The 17,109-nt window shown below is 37.1% G+C and overlaps 1 protein-coding gene across 1 annotated transcript in view; it reads left to right on the top strand.

The window, feature by feature from the left end:
- The window catches only part of TTC6 (tetratricopeptide repeat domain 6), a 205,300-nt gene that overhangs the window by 90,463 nt on the left and 97,728 nt on the right, over nt 1-17,109 (top strand). Inside the window, exon 6 of the mRNA XM_068532443.1 lies at nt 6,740-6,881. Coding sequence (XP_068388544.1) covers nt 6,740-6,881 — 142 coding nt within the window. The remainder of the gene's footprint in view (nt 1-6,739; nt 6,882-17,109) is intronic.

The following is a 17,109-nucleotide window of genomic DNA, read 5'->3' as shown; positions in this document are numbered from 1 at the left end:
TTAGATGGCCCCTGGGGCAAGGCACTGTTCCAGTGTGCCTCTGAGCAGGGAGAGAAGCAATCTTCCACGAGGGGTGGGGCTTGCCTACCTGGAAATTCTTGATTGTTCATTTTGGAAACATTAGAGTACTACTTTTAGATCTTAAGTAGGAGAACTAGGAGATGCAGGTTTATATTACTATGGTAAAGATTATTCTAGGTTTTTTTCCTGTGCATGTACATATATTACATATACATACATTTTACAAAAATGACATTAAAGATGTTGTTTTGACAGGTTATAATCCTTTGAGGATTTTTATTTTAAAACTGAAGGACAGACATATGGGTAATTATTTTGACTTATCTTTACTACTTATAGTTTACAAATCAACTATATAAAATGAGCTTCCATTAGAAAGATTTTATCTGGCCCCCCTCCCAAATAGCAATATTTGAATAGGAAAGCAGAAAATTATCTAATACAAAATGTATTGTCGTGCATTTATTGCATAACCTAGTATTAACAACAGCTCTATCTAATAGATAAAATCATTCTATTTTCCAAATGAAAAAAATGTGGTTCAGAGGTTGACTAGTTCATATTTATATAGCTGGTAAAAGCTGGAATTCAGACCCAGGTCTCTCTGTTTCTAAATGTGATTTCCATTATATCCCACTGTTTTGTGAACTTGTGAAAGTGCCTCTTATTTTTTTCTCTTTATGTTTCATTCCAAATACTCATTCTCATCTTGTTTTCAGAACCAATGCTGATATAAACTAGGAAGAATCATATTTTACTCACCGTTGATGTTTTGTATTTGGTCTATTGTGACCCAATTTTGGAAGCAAGGTTTCTGCTTATTAGGATGAGGGTTTTATCTTGTATTGTTTGTTCCCTCTTAGGAACTGAAATCCTGTTTCTGAGTCCTGGGCCAGGGCTGGGGCCTTGCAAACTGAGGGAGACTGTCCTGATATCAATTACTTAACTATTAAAAGCTCTCACTGACTACTGCCTTTATTTGTATTCCCTGTCACTGGTTGCTCCCCACTAGAATGTGCCATCATCCCATGTTAGCCCTTTGTGATGCTGTTTGCAGTGCACCACCACCCGTGGTCTGTATCTCTGCCTTTGGAATAGTGTGTTCTGTCTTCTGCTTCACATTTCCTTCCACTGTGGATATCTGGGACTGACTTTCCCCCACTGTTCCTATTTCCTGCATTGTCTGCCATTCCTTAATGGTCAGGTCTAATCCTGGCCCCAGCACACCCCCACCCCTTACTTGGCCTTGTTCCTTGCTGCATGATCCCGACAATGATACCAAAGAGTATAGGACTTAATCCCTGTTTGAGGTCTAGCTGGTGATACGTGTGACAGAAGCACATACATCAGAGCTGTAAGAGATCTTAGCCTTCCCCTAGCCTAACCATCTCATATTATGAAGAAACAGAGGCAAAACTTTGCACCCCACATCAGTTTTGGCAGAGTTAGGACTAGAATCAAGGGTAACCTCAATTAGGTTATTATTTTTAAAAATTAATTAATTAATTAATTAATTTTTTATTTATGGCTGTGTTGGGTCTTCCTTTCTGTGCGAGGGCTTTCTCTAGTTGCGGCAAGTGGGGGCCACTCTTCATCGCGGTGCGCGGGCCTCTCACTATGGCGGCCTCTCTTGTTGCGGAGCACAGGCTCCAGACGCGCAGGCTCAGTAATTGTGGCTCATGGGCCTAGCTGCTCCGCGGCATGTGGGATCTTCCCAGACCAGGGCTCAAACCCGTGTCCCCTGCATTGGCAGGCAGATTCTCAACCACTGCACCACCAGGGAAGCCCTAGGTTATTTATATTCATTTTCAACAAATAGCCCCTATACCTAAGTAAGCCTTAAGCATACTTTAAAAAATACAAATTGGAATGACAAATTTATATTAGTATGTACTATCAATATTTCATAAGATATTAGATTAGTGTATTTTTGTTTTATATGGAAACACCAAAAAAAAAAGATTATTTGGCAATTTGTGTGATTTCATAACTGCGAATATCTGAAAGTTGGAATATTTTTTTTTAAGCAAAGCAATGTCATTCCACCAGATGTCACTGTTTGCATGTAGCAATGAAGTTACAATGATTAAAAATAAAATTACCCCCTCTCTAATCATATTTTGTAAAAAAAAAAAATCTGTATAATTGCCCTCTTATCCTTCTTTAGATTTATTATTTATTATGACTATATTCCCTGAATTTTTTAAAGTATTGAAAGTATTCATTACTTCTACTGTAGATTTTAAAGACTTCACTAAAAAAAATTATTTGTAGATTAGCATCTTCAAGAAGATGAACTCCTAAAGTCTTTTCTAGACCTAGGAGTTTGCTTTTCAAACAACATTCTTTTAAGTTACTGTTTTCTAAATTGTCAATTGTGACCCAATAAGTGGATTGTGCAATCAATGTAATGGCTTGCTACTAGTCCCTTAAAGAAATGATGTCTGGGATAGAATATTGCATGTAGGTATTACTTTGGCAAAGCTTTTTACATGAACACTTTAAAAATAATTTTATATTTATTTATTTATTTATTTATTGGCTGCATTGGGTCTTAGCTGCAGCATGCGGGATCTTTCGTTGCAGCGCGCCAGCTCTTTGTTGTTGTGTGCGGGCTTCTCTCTAGTTGTGGCGTGAGGGCTGCAGAGCATGCGGGCTTATTGGTTGCGGGCTGTGGGCTCTCTAGTTGTGGTGCGTGGGGGCTTAGTTGCCCCACGGCATGTGGGATCGTAGTTTCCTGACCAGGGATCAAACCAGCATCCCCTGCATTGCAAGACGGATTCTTAACCACTGGACCACCAGGGAGGTCCCTGAACACTCTTAAAATATCCCTGAACACATCTTTTCTGAGTTGCGTAAAAGTGACTGTGAGCTTTTTCCTGCGCAGGCTCCCCCAGGTTTAGTACCCCAAGGAGCACAGTACATTTTCTAAGGAAGGGATAAGGAAGATGTGATGGGGGAACTTCTCTGTTAGAGTCACACCAGGGAGGGGAGAGGGTTGCAGGAGGGAGAACCCTTCCCTACGCTTCACAAGATGGAGCCCACAGTCACATTTGTGTAACTCATAAAAGATGTGGGCAGAGATTTTTAAGAGTGCTCACAGCCTGGAGCAAATGTTCTCCAAACTTCTTTGACACAACCTATAATAAGAAGAACATTTTACATCTCTGGCCCCATGGGAGACCAGTGTTGACTGGGAAGGAGGTTTAACTCACTCTGAGAGAGATGGGCTTGTTGACTTCATTCAGTCTCTTCTGTCATAATAACAAAAATGATTGTAATATCAACCACTTACTGGGTTTTTGTAATTTGTGCAAACTCTTCACATATATTACTTCTAAGCGTTAGACCCTGAAAGATCCCATTGCTGTTGCTATTCATAGATGAGGAAACTGAGACTTAAGAAGGAAAAGTGACTTATCCAACACAGCACATCAAGTGGCCAAAGTAAGGCTAAAATCTTGGTTTTTAACCTCATTCCAAAGGCTAGCTCTTCTCACTATAGCAGTGCTTTTTAGGCTTCCCCTGAGTATAAGGGCCATCTGGGTTGTTTAAGTGTATCAGTTCTTAAGCTTTATCCCAAACCAACTGAACTAGAATCTCCAGAGGAGATATCTGGGAAGCTATAGATTTGACAAGTATCCCAGGATATTCTTATGATCCGGCTCTTTTAGGAAAGATTGCAGTACATCAGTGGTTCTCAAACTTCATTGTGCATCAGAATTAACTGTAGGGCTGGTTAAAACACAGAAGGCTGGGTTCCTCCCCAGAGCTTCTGATTCATTAAGTGTGATGGGGCTCAAGAATTTTTATTTCTAGCAAGTTCCTATGTGATGCTAATGATGCTGGTTAGGAAACACACTTTGAGAAGCAGTGCAGTACATCATGCTAACCCATGAATCTCAGTTTCTCAGGACAGGGTCTGGGCTAACTTTGGCTGTGAGATTTTTCAAGCACAGTGTTACACAATACATATTCAGTATCTACTATATTCACATTCAAGGGAGACGACAGAAAATGAATAAGAATCACGCCTCTCCCACCCCAACCAGCCTGTAATCTACTATGAAAAATATACAGAATAAAATGTAATATATTCTATAATGAACTTGCAGATCAAATGCACCAGAGAAACTAGGGAGGCAAAGATGAATTTTGGCTGGGCAGAGGGACATTTGTAAAGGCTTCATGGAACAGTTGAGGTCTGAATGTCTTATTTTCAACACTTTCATAGCCACACTGCATTGTAGTTCGGTTTGCCTGTCTCCCCTATTGCACCTATAGTAATCTCAGCACCTAGAGCATCTTTTGTGCAGTGAATATAGGTTGGGCCAGGTGTTGGGGAGGGAAGTAGGATTGGTAAGGTAGATGGTTCCCAGACTGTGGAGGACCCTGATGGCCAGGCTCAGGAGCTTGGGTTTTACCCTGTGTGTGTAGTCATTAAAGTATTTGGAAGGGGGTAGCTGATGACAACTCTGGCAGGGATCTGTAACATGGATCGGAGGTGGGAAAGTCTGGAGGTGAGGGACAGCAAAGAGGTTATCATAGGACTCAGCTGAGAGGAAATGCAACAGGATGGAGAGACACTGGAGGGAGAAGGGTCAGGACTAGTGATTACTGTTGGGGGTGAGGGAGAGGTTGGAGAGGAAGAGATTTTCATTCTGAACCACTGAGATGGTGGTGGTCTCCAAAGGGGAGATCTCGAAAAAGGATTGGTTCTTTTCTCTGGAAATAAAGAAGGAAGCAGGGAAAATCTGGACAAAAATTTCAAAGCAAGTGATTTCATCTTTGTCAGACAGGAACAGTTGCTAACCTTGGGTAGCCTTTCCACTAAGGCCCCCAGTTTATGTCTACCAGAGCTATGCACTCTAAAATGGCCAGTGACTTCTTTCACTTTCCTTCCAACCAAATAGAATTTCTATTTCTTTGAGGCACATTTGGGATGTGAAAAGACAATAATATGTGAATGCTTCTGACTACTTTGTTTTTGGCTTATGGACCGATAAAAATATAGCAGTGCCTCAAGATAGCTTCTTAAATCACCCCTCTCCTCCTTGATCTTGATATATGTATTCTTTCGCTCATTATTCTAGACAATAGAATACCCTGCTCTTTTGTTTTTCCTGGATATATCAGTCAGGATTCAGTTGCAGAAAACAGAAATATTTTTAGCTATTTTAAGCATAAAGGGATCTATAATAATGGGAATGTGATGCTTTTAAAATCAATGGAAAGGTTGGAAGAATGGGCTCTAGGCAGGGAGGGTTTTCCAAAGATGACTCATACAGCACTTTTAACTGGCGGCCAAAGCTGCTGCTACTTCTGGCATCGTCAGGAAGGTGGGAAATCTGGAGGCCAACATTGGCAACAAACCACCTTAGCTGAAATTCAGGGATCGTGTGGCCTCTAGTGTCACAGCTTTTGACTCTGGAGCCTTGCTATGTCTGTTTGAATGCTCACTGGCAAAAAAAGGCTACCCACAAAAGAAGTAACTGGAACCCTGCTACAGAACTCAAGGTCGCCATGACTGCTTGCCAGCAGGAACGTCAGAACCTTCTTCCTTCCAAACTGTATGTGAGTGCACGTGGTTAGTAGATCCTAAAACACATCTAGGACACTGGCTGCAGGAGGGTCTTCACCTCCGCATCCTCAGCAGTTGGGGAAAGTGTATTGGAGGGAGGATGGGCTGGATGTTGAATGGCAGTCTGTTATGTCCACTGTGCCAGGAGTTGAGCTTTATCTTCTCTTTGAATTCAAATATTTGACTGGATGATATAGGAAGATTTTTCCTGTAAACCTACTTTGGCAAAGCCCTGTCTTCTCCAGCCTAGCTTTGGGTGGGCCTGATTTTTAAGAGGTGGTTTGATGGAATCTAAGGATTTCAGCATATCGTTAAGTAGTCAGTTTGATATGTGTGTGCTTTGTCTTCACATTTGGTGGCTCATAAAGTGATTGTCTGTTCATATAATGGTATAACAAAAAGTTGGAACAGTGGCTCTACTTCCAAGCAAAATTGAAATATAGCTATAGTCTGTGTAGGTCTACTTTATACTCATTTTATATTTCTTTTACAGTAAGTGCTGCAATACAAAAACTAATGTATTTTCAAGGAGTCTGTAAGTCAGTCATTAATGACATATTTTGCCTTCAGATTTTGATTTACCTCATCTCTTGGTTTAATTTAGGTTTTTGTTGATAAGTTTTAAACCTCCTGTGTATATTCTTATGTATATGTAGTTTGTAGCCTAGAAATAAAGACCTAATGCCATAACAGTTTTCTGTTCATCTTGGCAAGATATGAATCAGGAAGGGAAAACCTTCATGTGAGAAGGCAGTTCTGCTTAGGCTGATGCTTTGCCTCAGTCTAACAAATGAAACCATTTCCTGGGACTTGGAGTGAGGAGCAGATTAGGGATCAGAAAGCAGAGAACTTTTTACCTCTCTTATAATGAGGCTTTCATAGAGTGAATTTATTACTCCAATATTATAAAACAAAACCACCAAAAGATTACTACTAAAATGCACTCAGAAGCAAACAAATTATTCTTGAATTATTTCCCATTTTGGATTATCTGACTTCTGCACAATATCTATTTAGTACAGATATCAAACGTCAGTGTGTTTATTTCGGTAGAGATATAAAATGAGAGAAAACACCCTTTGACTTATCAATGACTTAAAGAACAATTTTTTGTTGTTGTTATTGAAAACCCTGTAGAATACTGCAAGGAATTCCTGTTGCGGGTGACAACCAAGAATATGTTGCCGTCCTTCCGACAAGACCAGGGATACCACCTGAAATGGCACCAGGAACTAGACGGAGTGCTCACAAACCACACCTACAACTCTCGGGAGAAGAAGTAAGAACTTCCTTTAATATTAGTTTTCTCTGTCTTACAAGCTGTCAAACTTTTTGGTTTCAGGACCCTTTTTATACTCTTAAAAATTTTGGAGGACTTCCATAATTATTTATGTGGGTTATATCTATTGACATTTACAATGTTGGAAATTAAAACTGGGAAAATGCTAAAATGTTTATTTTTTAAAATTAAAAATAATAGTAATAAAGTAATATATGTTAACATAATGTATTTTTATGAAAAATAGTTATATATTTTAAAACAGAAAATTAGTGTAAAGCTAGGATTGTATTTTTTTTGCAAATCTCTTTAATGTCTGGCTTAATAGATGATAGCTGGGTTCTTATGTTTGCTTCTGCGTTCAATTTGGTGGTAGGTTGTTTGGTTGAAATATATGAGGAAAATTCTGGCTTCATGAAGATATGTAGTTGGAAAAGAAGAGATTATTTTAATAGACTTTTAACATAATTATGGATATTCTCCTTTAATAATATACCAAAACTTTACAAGTGGTAGTTTCTTGAAACTTAGTTGTGAGACTTCCAATTCTGGGGATGATGCAGTAGAAGTACTTTTTCCTATTCTTCCTGCTAAGTACAGGTGAAAACCTGGGTGTTACAAACAGGACAGATCTAAAAGGTGGAGAGACTAAGGCACTAACTAGGAACTTTGGGACCCAACAAATGGCACAGTGGTGAGTTAGTTCCTTGGGTTTTGTTTTTTGCTTCATGTATTCTAGACTTAGAGTTGAAAAAATTGGTAGCCTAGAAAGAAAACGAGGTAAAGACAGAAAAAAGAAAAAAGTCCAAACAAAAGCCTACTCCCTCTAGCCAAAGAACCAGGAAAGGGACAGCCTAGCAAGACAGAACTTTTCAACAATAACTACTCTACCCTAGCCAAACACCACAGAAAAAATGGTGGCCCTGGTCCTTTCCTCACCTCTGCCAGCAAAGGCCTAGTAGGAAAACTAGACTTTTACTCTTGCCCAGAGTATAAGAAGACACTATAATACCCCTGCCAGGGTGGTATCAATGAAGGCTGTTTGGGGCTGGGACTTTCACCTTAATAAAGTGGTAATGAGGTTTCCCCTCTTACTGTGTTAGTTGAGACCACATGGGGATCCTGGACTTGCATCCCCACCTAGTAGTAATGAGCCACTCCTCTCCCTCCCCACTGTGGTGGTACCAGAGGAAGCCTAGCAGAGTGTCAGCTAAAACAGAAGGTTTAAATAAGATCCAGAGCCTCAGAGCAAAATACCCCAAATATCCAAATTTCAACTGAAAATCACTAATCATACCAAGAACCAGGAAAGTCTCAAAGTGAACGTAAGAAGATAATCAATAGATGCTACCGCTTAGATAACAGAGGTATTAGAATTATCTGACAATGATTTTAAAGCTACCATCCTAAAAATGCTTCAGTGATAATTATGAACACACTTGAAACAAATTTTAAAAAAATAGAAGGATTCAGAAAGGAAATAGAAAGTCTTAGTATAGGCATTGAAGATACATAGTAAAGAAAATGAAGACATTTTAGGATTGAAAAAATATGGTAACAAAAATAAAATGCTCAGCAGATGGGCTCAAAAGTAGCATGGATGAAACAGGAAGTGAACTTGAAGATAAAACAATAGGATTTATCCAGTTTGAGCAACAAAGAGAAACAGACTGAACAAAAAAATTAACAGACCCTCAGGGACTTGTGGGAGTAAAACAAAAGATCTAACATTTGTGTTATCACAGTCCTGGAAGGAGAAGAAGAAGAAGAGGGGTGACTGAAAACGTATAGGAAGAAATAATGTCTGGAAACTTCCCCAGTTTAGCAAAAGACTTAAACCTACATATTCAGGAAGCTGAGCAAACTCCAAGCAAGAAAAATCCAAAGAAATCTGTACCAAGTCACTTACTAGTGAAACTTATGAGAACTAGCAACAAAGAAAAAAATCTTGAAAGCAGCAAGATAGAAATAATATGTTACCTACAGGAGCAAAACAATTTGAATGGCAGTGGATTTCTCATCAGAAACCATGGAGGCCAGAAGTAAGTGGTGGAACATTTTTCAAATCCTGAAAGGAAAAAACTGTAAGCCCTGAGTCCTATATCCAGAGAAGATATCCTTCGGGGATGAAAGGGAATCAAGACATTTTCAGATGAAAGGAAACTAAGAGAATTTGTCACCCAGCAGATTTACACTACAAGAAAGGCTAAAGGATGTTCTCTAAACAGGAAAAAAAAAATGATGAAAGAAAAATCTCAGAATTTCTAGAAGGAACAAAAACATGTAAAGCAAAAACACAGGTAAATGCAATAGAGTTTCCTTCTCCTTTTGAGTTTTCTAAATTATGTCTGTCAGTTGAAAAAAAATTATACTGTTAAATGTATATAGAGGAAACGTTTAAGACAATTGTATTATAAATGGAGAAGAGTAAAGAGACATAAAGGGAGATAAGGTTTCTACACACCACCTGAACTGGTAAATTGGAGACATCAGTAGACTTTGATAAGTTATGTTTATTATGTTTATATAATGTAATACCTAGAGCAAAACTAAAAAGCTATACAAAGAGATATATACTCAAAAATACCATAGATAAATAAAAGTGGAATTCTAAAATATGTCCCTGTAACAGGAAAGCAGGAAAAAGAAAACAGAGAAACAAAAGAAACCAGAGAGAATAAGCAGAAAACAAAAATGAAATGGCAGACAAAATCCCTAACTTAAATATGTCAGCCACTATGGAGAACAGTATGGAGGTTCCTTAAAAAACTAAAAATAGAACTACCATATGACCCAGCAATTTTACTACTGGGCATATACCCTGAGGAAACCATAATTCAAAAAGAGACATGTACCACAATGTTCATTGCAGTACTGTTTACAATAGCCAGGACATGGAAGCAACCTAAGTGTCCATCAACAGATGAATGGATAAAGAAGATGTGGCACATTTATACAATGGAATATTACTTGGCCATAAAAAGAAATGAAATTGAGTTATTTGTAGTGAGGTGGATGGACCTAGAGTCTGTCATACAGAGTGAAGTAAGTCAGAAAGAGAAAAACAAATACCATATGCTAATACATATATATGGAATCTAAAAAAAAAATGGTACTGAACCTAGGGGCAGGACAGGAACAAAGATGCAGACATATAGAATAGACTTGAGGACACAGTGTTGGGGGGAAGGTGAAGCTGGGCTGAAGTGAGAGAGTAGCATTGACATACATACACTACCAAATGTAAAATAGATAGCTAGGGAGATCATAGCACGGGGAGATAGCACAGGGAGATCAACTCAGCACTTAGCATACATAGCACAGGGAGATCAACTCAGAGCTTTGTGAACACCTAGAGGGGTGGGATAGGGAAGGTGGGAGGGAGGCTCAAGAGGGAGGGGATATGGGGATATATGTATACATATAGCTGATTCACTTTGTTATACAGCAGAAACTAACACAGCACTGTAAAGCAATTATACTCCAATAAAGATGTAAAATATATATATATATATATATATATATATATATATATATATATATATATATAGTCTAAATACACCAGTTAAGTTACAGAGCTTGCAGAGTGGGTTAAAAGACATGACCAACTATTTAGTGTCTACAAGAAACTGACTTCAAATATAATGACTTAGAGAAGTTGAAAGTAAAAGGATAAAAAGAGATAAGTCGTGCAAACACTAATCAAAGAAAAGCAGGAGTGGCTATATTAATATCAGATAAAATAGACTTCCCAGCAAAGAAAGTTATCAGAGACAGAGAGAGGCATTATATTATGATAAAAAGGTCAATCCACCAGGAAGACATAGTAGTTTTAAAGAGTGTGTACACAAAACAACTGCAAAATATGTGAAGCAAAAACTGGTAGAACTAAAAGGACAAATAGGCCATTCCACAATTATACTTGGAGACTTCAACACCCCTCTCTAAATAGTTGGTAGAACACTTAGAAAATCAGCAAGGATATAGAAAAATCAATAACTCCATCAATCAACAGGATCTAATTGAAATGTACAGAACACTACACCCAACAAGAACAGAATACATATTCTTTTCACGTTCCTGCAGGACATATACCAAGATAAAACAAATCCATAATGAAATCAAACTAGAGATCAATAACAAAGGTAACAGAAAAATCTCCAAACTGTTGGAATCTAAACAATACAGGTATAAGTAATCCATGGGTTAAAGAGGGAGTCTCAAGGGATTTAAAAAATGCATTGAAAATCAACTGAACTGAATTAAAATGAAAATACAACATATCAAAATTTGTAGAACACAGATAATGCAGTGCCGAGAGGGAAAATTATAGCACTAAATGCTTAAAGTAAAAAAGAGAAAGTCTCAAATCAATAGTTTAAGCTCCCACCTCAAGAACCTAGAAAAAGAAGAGCAAAATAAACCCAAAGCAAGCAGTGGGAAGGAATAATGAAGAGCAGAAATCAATGAGGTTGAAACATGAAAACAATAGAGAAAATCAATGAAACAAAGAGGTAGTTCTTAGAAAAAATTGATCTCTAGCAAGACTGATACGGAAAAACCAGAAAATACACCAATTACCAATATTAGAAGTGAAACAGGAGATATCACTATAGACCCTGCAGACATCAAAATAATAATAAGGGAATACTATAAACAACTCTACACACAGAAATTTGACAACTTAGACAAAACAGAGCAGTTCCTCAAAAAAACACAAACTACCACAACTCACTCAATATGAAATAGATACTTTGAATAGCTCTAAAATATTAAGGAAAGTGAATGCTTAATTAACAAAACTCCTTTCTCAGGACCCTGAAAAATAATTTGGTAGTTAAAAAACCAAAATAAACATGCAATTACTATTAAGCATGTTGCAGAATGAATACATAAACTCTATAAGGATAAGTCTTCAGAGAATTATCCTGGTAAAAACCAATTCCAAAACACTACACACTGGCTGATTTTATTATATAACATTCATGAAATGACAAAATTACAGAAATGGAGAACAGATTAGTGGTTTTCAGGGTTTCAGAATAAGGGTGGGTGGGAATGGGTGGAGTGTGTCTATACAGGACAATATGAGGGATCACTTATGGTGATGGAAATGTTCTGCATCTTAACTATGTGAATGTCAATATTTTGTTATTCTGTACTGCAGTTTTGCAAGATGTTACCTTTGAGGTAAACTGAGTAAAGGATAGAGAGGGTCTCTCTGTATTATTTCTTAAAACTGTCTGTGAATCTGTAATTATCTCAAAATTAAAAGTTTAATACAAAAATTGTGGTTGTTGGACCAGTACCAAAAAAAAAAAAGAAAGAAAAATTAAACTTAGTTGAAAAGAAAATGTATTAAATGATAATTTGTACAGGTAAAAAAGTTTGTTGCAATTGAAATCTGAAACCATGTCAATGACTTTTTTATACCTTATTACATGAAAATCTATTGCCTCATTTTGTACTTTGAATGGCTCTTTTACCCATGCATGATTTTGTAACATTTTGCATTGGTCATTTAGAAAATACTATTCATCAAGTTATGTAGATCTTCAAATGTTGACACATTTCACTAATATATAATGTCAAAATATCTCAATTTTAATATTATCAGAAAAGTCTTTTAGCACTGGGAACCTGGCAAGCTCATGGTGAGGGACACAATTTTTCCAAAATTCTAATTTTTGCTAAAAGCTTAAATTTTTTCTCTTGACACACATACTCTCAATTATTTTATTTGAAATGACTGATTTTCTCATTTTCAAGAAACTGCTTACCACAAACTGAAGTCTGAATAAAGGTAGTTTAATATTTGTCCTCTCAAGTAAAAATGGTGGCTAGTTCAGTTCAGAACTCAAACAATAACACACATGTTTTTCCTCAAAACCACCATCCCACTGCACTATGGCCACAGAAGCACTTCATGTGTACTTATCATTTTGTTACACTGAATATTAAAAAGATATTCACTTGAAAGTTGAGATTTAATAAAATGAACGTTTTTTTCCTGCTTTGTGGGCGTATTCTTAAGATCCTGCTGCCTTAATTCACGCTAAGGTCCACCAATTTTACTTTTTTTTTTACACAAAGTGCAAATTTCAACACAGTGAAAAAGGCAAATGACCTCTTTGTATTTTTAGTGTGGAAAGGTCTTGAAAAGACCCCTGAAAGGTCTTGAGGCTCTCCAGAGCTCAGACCACATTTTAGAAACTGTTGTTCATCCTTATATTTCATTTATATGAAGCTCAACTTACCCCTGAAGCTAATTTGCATTTCTCTCTCCCTTAGTGAATATAATATTCTGACATTGAGTCTTCAGTATGAACATGAGTTATTGTATTGGGTTGTAATATATGTAGTAACCTTAGGGGCTGTGCAGGTGCTGTTTTACTAAATTAACCTAGCTTGCTTTATAGTTAAGTAATTCAGTTTGCTGTGCAATCTTTACCCTCCTGTCAAGTTCTAGCAGCCACCAACCCGGCTGTTTCTAACCATTTTCCTGATTTCCTCTTAGAAAGTTCTGAGCATTGCTGGGGAAACCAGTTTACCATGATGAGTGTTTCTTTGCTAGTTTAATTTGACACATTCTCTCCTGAAAGTGCATCTGTGTTTTTCCTTGAGAGCAAAATAGTGCTGTTTAGTGATAGATTTTCCTCTCTTCCCACTTAGAGGCTTGTATACTGCTTTCTTCTAGGGGAATAATTTTATTCTGGATGCTTAAGCTGCTGAAAGTCTACCTACTACAAAGGAAGATTTACCATATTGTATGTGACATAATCATTTGAATATCTGAAATCTTAATTTCTAGGTGATCTTTGGAAAAAGAATTGTCAGCTGATTTTGGAAGAGTTTATTCATCTTTTGTCAAGGAATTCCTGGCTCTAGGTCTATACAGCATAAAGTGATACAGTGTGCCCACCAAATAGAGGATGAGTGAGATGGAAACAATTTTGAATTTCTGTGGTGGACAAATTAACGTGGCAACTGCAAAATCTACCTTTCTCTAAATAAATACTCTGTTGGTAGAGAGGAAATGTGATCAAAGAATAGTTGACTAGAAATAAAAGTGCTGAAGACTCAGTATCAGCTTATAATTGTGAATCTTTATTTACTGTGTTTGGGTCTTTGGATGTTACTGTCAGAAGTCTGTATAGCAACCATGCTCCAGGAGATGGTCACTCTTAAGGTTTCCTAGTTAATGCTAGAGTAATGCTTGCAAGTTGATGCTTTAAAATAATTTGAGCTCATTTTTTTCTGGTGAAAGACAAATCTTGTTGGGGAAAGTGCTTGGTTCAATTAAATATTATTCAAAGTCAATGAAAGTTAAGGAAAACATAATTACCAATAATACCATGGATTCAAACAGCTATTATTTTAAAAAATCTTGCCACATTTTCTTCAAATCTTGTCGTGAATGCCTGATTAAGTTTTTCACTTCCAACTATTTTTTAAAATTATTTTTCTTTTACTGTTTGTTTTATTATTATTTTTTTATTGATAGTAAACTTTATTTTTTAGAATAGTCTTAGACTTCCAGAAAAATTACAAAGACAGTGTGTAGATTTCCCACACTCTGTTTCCCCTATTACTAACATGATAATGGTGGGTTAATAGTGGCCCCCAAAAGATATGTCCAAGTCCTAACCCATGGTACCTGTGAATGTGACCTTATTTGGAAATAGGGTCTTTGCAGATGTAATTAAGAATCTTGGAATGAGATCATCTTGGATTTAGGGTAAGCCCTAAACCCAAGGGTAAGCCCTAAATCCAGTATGACTGGTGTCCTTATAAGAAGAGAATGCTCTGTGAACACACAGACACACAGGGGAGAACGTCTTGAGCTGATGGAAGCAAATTGGAATGATGCCGCTGCAAGCCAAGGAATGCCAAGAGTTGCTGGCAACCACTAGAAGCTAGGAAGAGGCACAGAAGAATTCTCTATAGCATTCAGAGAGAGCATAGCCCTCTTGACACCTTGATGGACTTCTTGTTTCTAGAACTCTGAGAGAATAAATTTCTGTTGTTTTAAGCCACAGAATTGTTATTTGCTACAGTAGCCCTAAGAAACTACCAATACATCTTAGAGCAGTATGGTAGATTTGTTAAAATCAGTGAACTGATATTTATATGTTATTATTAACTAAGGTCCATACTTCATTCAGATTTCCTAAGTTTTAATGTAATGTCCATTTTCTGTTCTAGGATCCCCTCCAGGATACCACATTACATTTAGTTGTTATGTCTCCTTAGGCTTCTCTTGGCTGTGACAGTTTCTGAAACTTTCCTTGTTTTTGTTGACCTTGACAGTTTGGGGGATGTACTGGTCAGGTATTTTGTAGACTGTCCCTAATTGGGATTGACTGATGTTTTTTTGATTTGATTGTGTTATGTGATTTTGGGAGGAAGACCACTGAGGTAAGGTGCCATTTTCATCATATCATATTGAGAGTACATATTATCAATATGACTTATCATTGTTGATGTTAACTTTAATCACCTGGCTGAGGTAGTGTCTGCCAGGTTTTCTTCATTGTCAAGTTTCTCTTTTGCCTCCTTTCCATCTGTACTCTGGAAAGAAGTCACTATGTGCAGCCCACACTTAAGGAATGTGGAGCTATGCTCCACCTCCTTCAGAGCAGAGTATCTATAAAGATTAATTTGAATTCATCTGGACAGGATGTTTGTCTATTCTTCCCATTTATTTATTTATTCAATCATTTACCTATATCGGTATGACTCATGGATGTTTATGCTATACTTTGAGTTATATTCCAATACTACTTTATTATTATTTTTATTATTTTGCTAAAATTGTTTGAGCTTTGGTCATTGAGAGCTCCTTCAGTTGTCTCCTATGTCCCTTTGACAGACCCCATCATTGTGGGATTTTTTTTTTTAACACTTAATTACTGGTAGTACAGATGCTCCAGGTTCATCTTGCATATTTCCTGCCCCAGTCCATAGAGTCAGCCATTTCTACAGGAAGCCTCAGTTTCCTTTATTGGAGAATGTAATTAGAAACTACGATCAGAGCATGGGATGTGCTTGTTGCTGCTGGGGTTTTGTTGCTTCTAGGCCTTCTCACCTCACACAAATATATGTCTGTATACTAACTCCTTCCTGTAAATACACATATTATAATACACATAATAAATATAATAAATATACATAATATTTCTATATGTAACCATCTTTTTTTTAATTTTTGATTTTTATTTTATTTATTTTTTTATACAGCAGGTTCTTATTAGTCATCAATTTTATACACATCAGTGTATACATGTCAATCCCAATCGCCCAATTCAGGACACCACCATCCCCACCACACCGCGGTTTTCCCCCCTTGGTGTCCATACATTTGTTCTCTACATCTGTGTCTCAACTTCTGCCCTGCAAACCAGTTCATCTGTACCATTTTTCTAGGTTCCACATACATGCATTAATATACGATATTTGTTTTTCTCTTTCTGACTTACTTCACTCTGTATGACAGTCTCTAGATCCATCCATGTCTCAACAAATGACTCAATTTTGTTCCTTTTTATGGCTGAGTAATATTCCATTGTATATATGAACCACATCTTCTTTATCCATTCGTCTGTCGATGGGCATTTAGGTTGCTTCCATGACCTGGCTATTGTAAATAGTGCTGCAGTGAACATTAGGGTGCATGTGTCTTTTTGAATTATGGTTTTCTCTGGGTATATGCCCAGTAGTGGGATTGCTGGGTCATATGGTAATTCTATTTTTAGTTTTTTAAGGAACCTCCATACTGTTCTCCATAGTGGCTGTATCAATTTACATTCCCACCAACAGTACAAGAGGGTTCCCTTTTCTTCACACCCTCTCCAGCATTTGTTGTTTGTAGATTTTCTGATGATGCCCATTCTAACTGGTGTGAGGTGATACCTCACTGTAGTTTTGATTTGCATTTCTCTAATAATTAGTGATGTTGAGCAGCTTTTCATGTGCTTCTTGGCCATCTGTATGTCTTCTTTGGAGAAATGTCTATTTAGGTTTTCTGCCCATTTTTGGATTGGGTTGTTTCTTTAATATTGAGCTTCATAAGCTGTTTATATATTTTGGAGATTAATCCTTTGTCCGTTGATTCGTTTGCAAATATTTTCTCCCATTCTGACGGTTGTCTTTTCGTCTTGTTTATGGTTTCCTTTGCTGTGCAAAAGCTTTGAAGTTTCATTAGGTCCCATTTGTTTATTTTTGTTTT

The sequence above is a fragment of the Eschrichtius robustus genome, chromosome 1, assembly GCF_028021215.1.
Source record: "Eschrichtius robustus isolate mEscRob2 chromosome 1, mEscRob2.pri, whole genome shotgun sequence".
Lineage (NCBI taxonomy): Eukaryota > Metazoa > Chordata > Mammalia > Artiodactyla > Eschrichtiidae > Eschrichtius > Eschrichtius robustus.
This window is presented reverse-complemented; position numbering and strand designations above follow the sequence as displayed.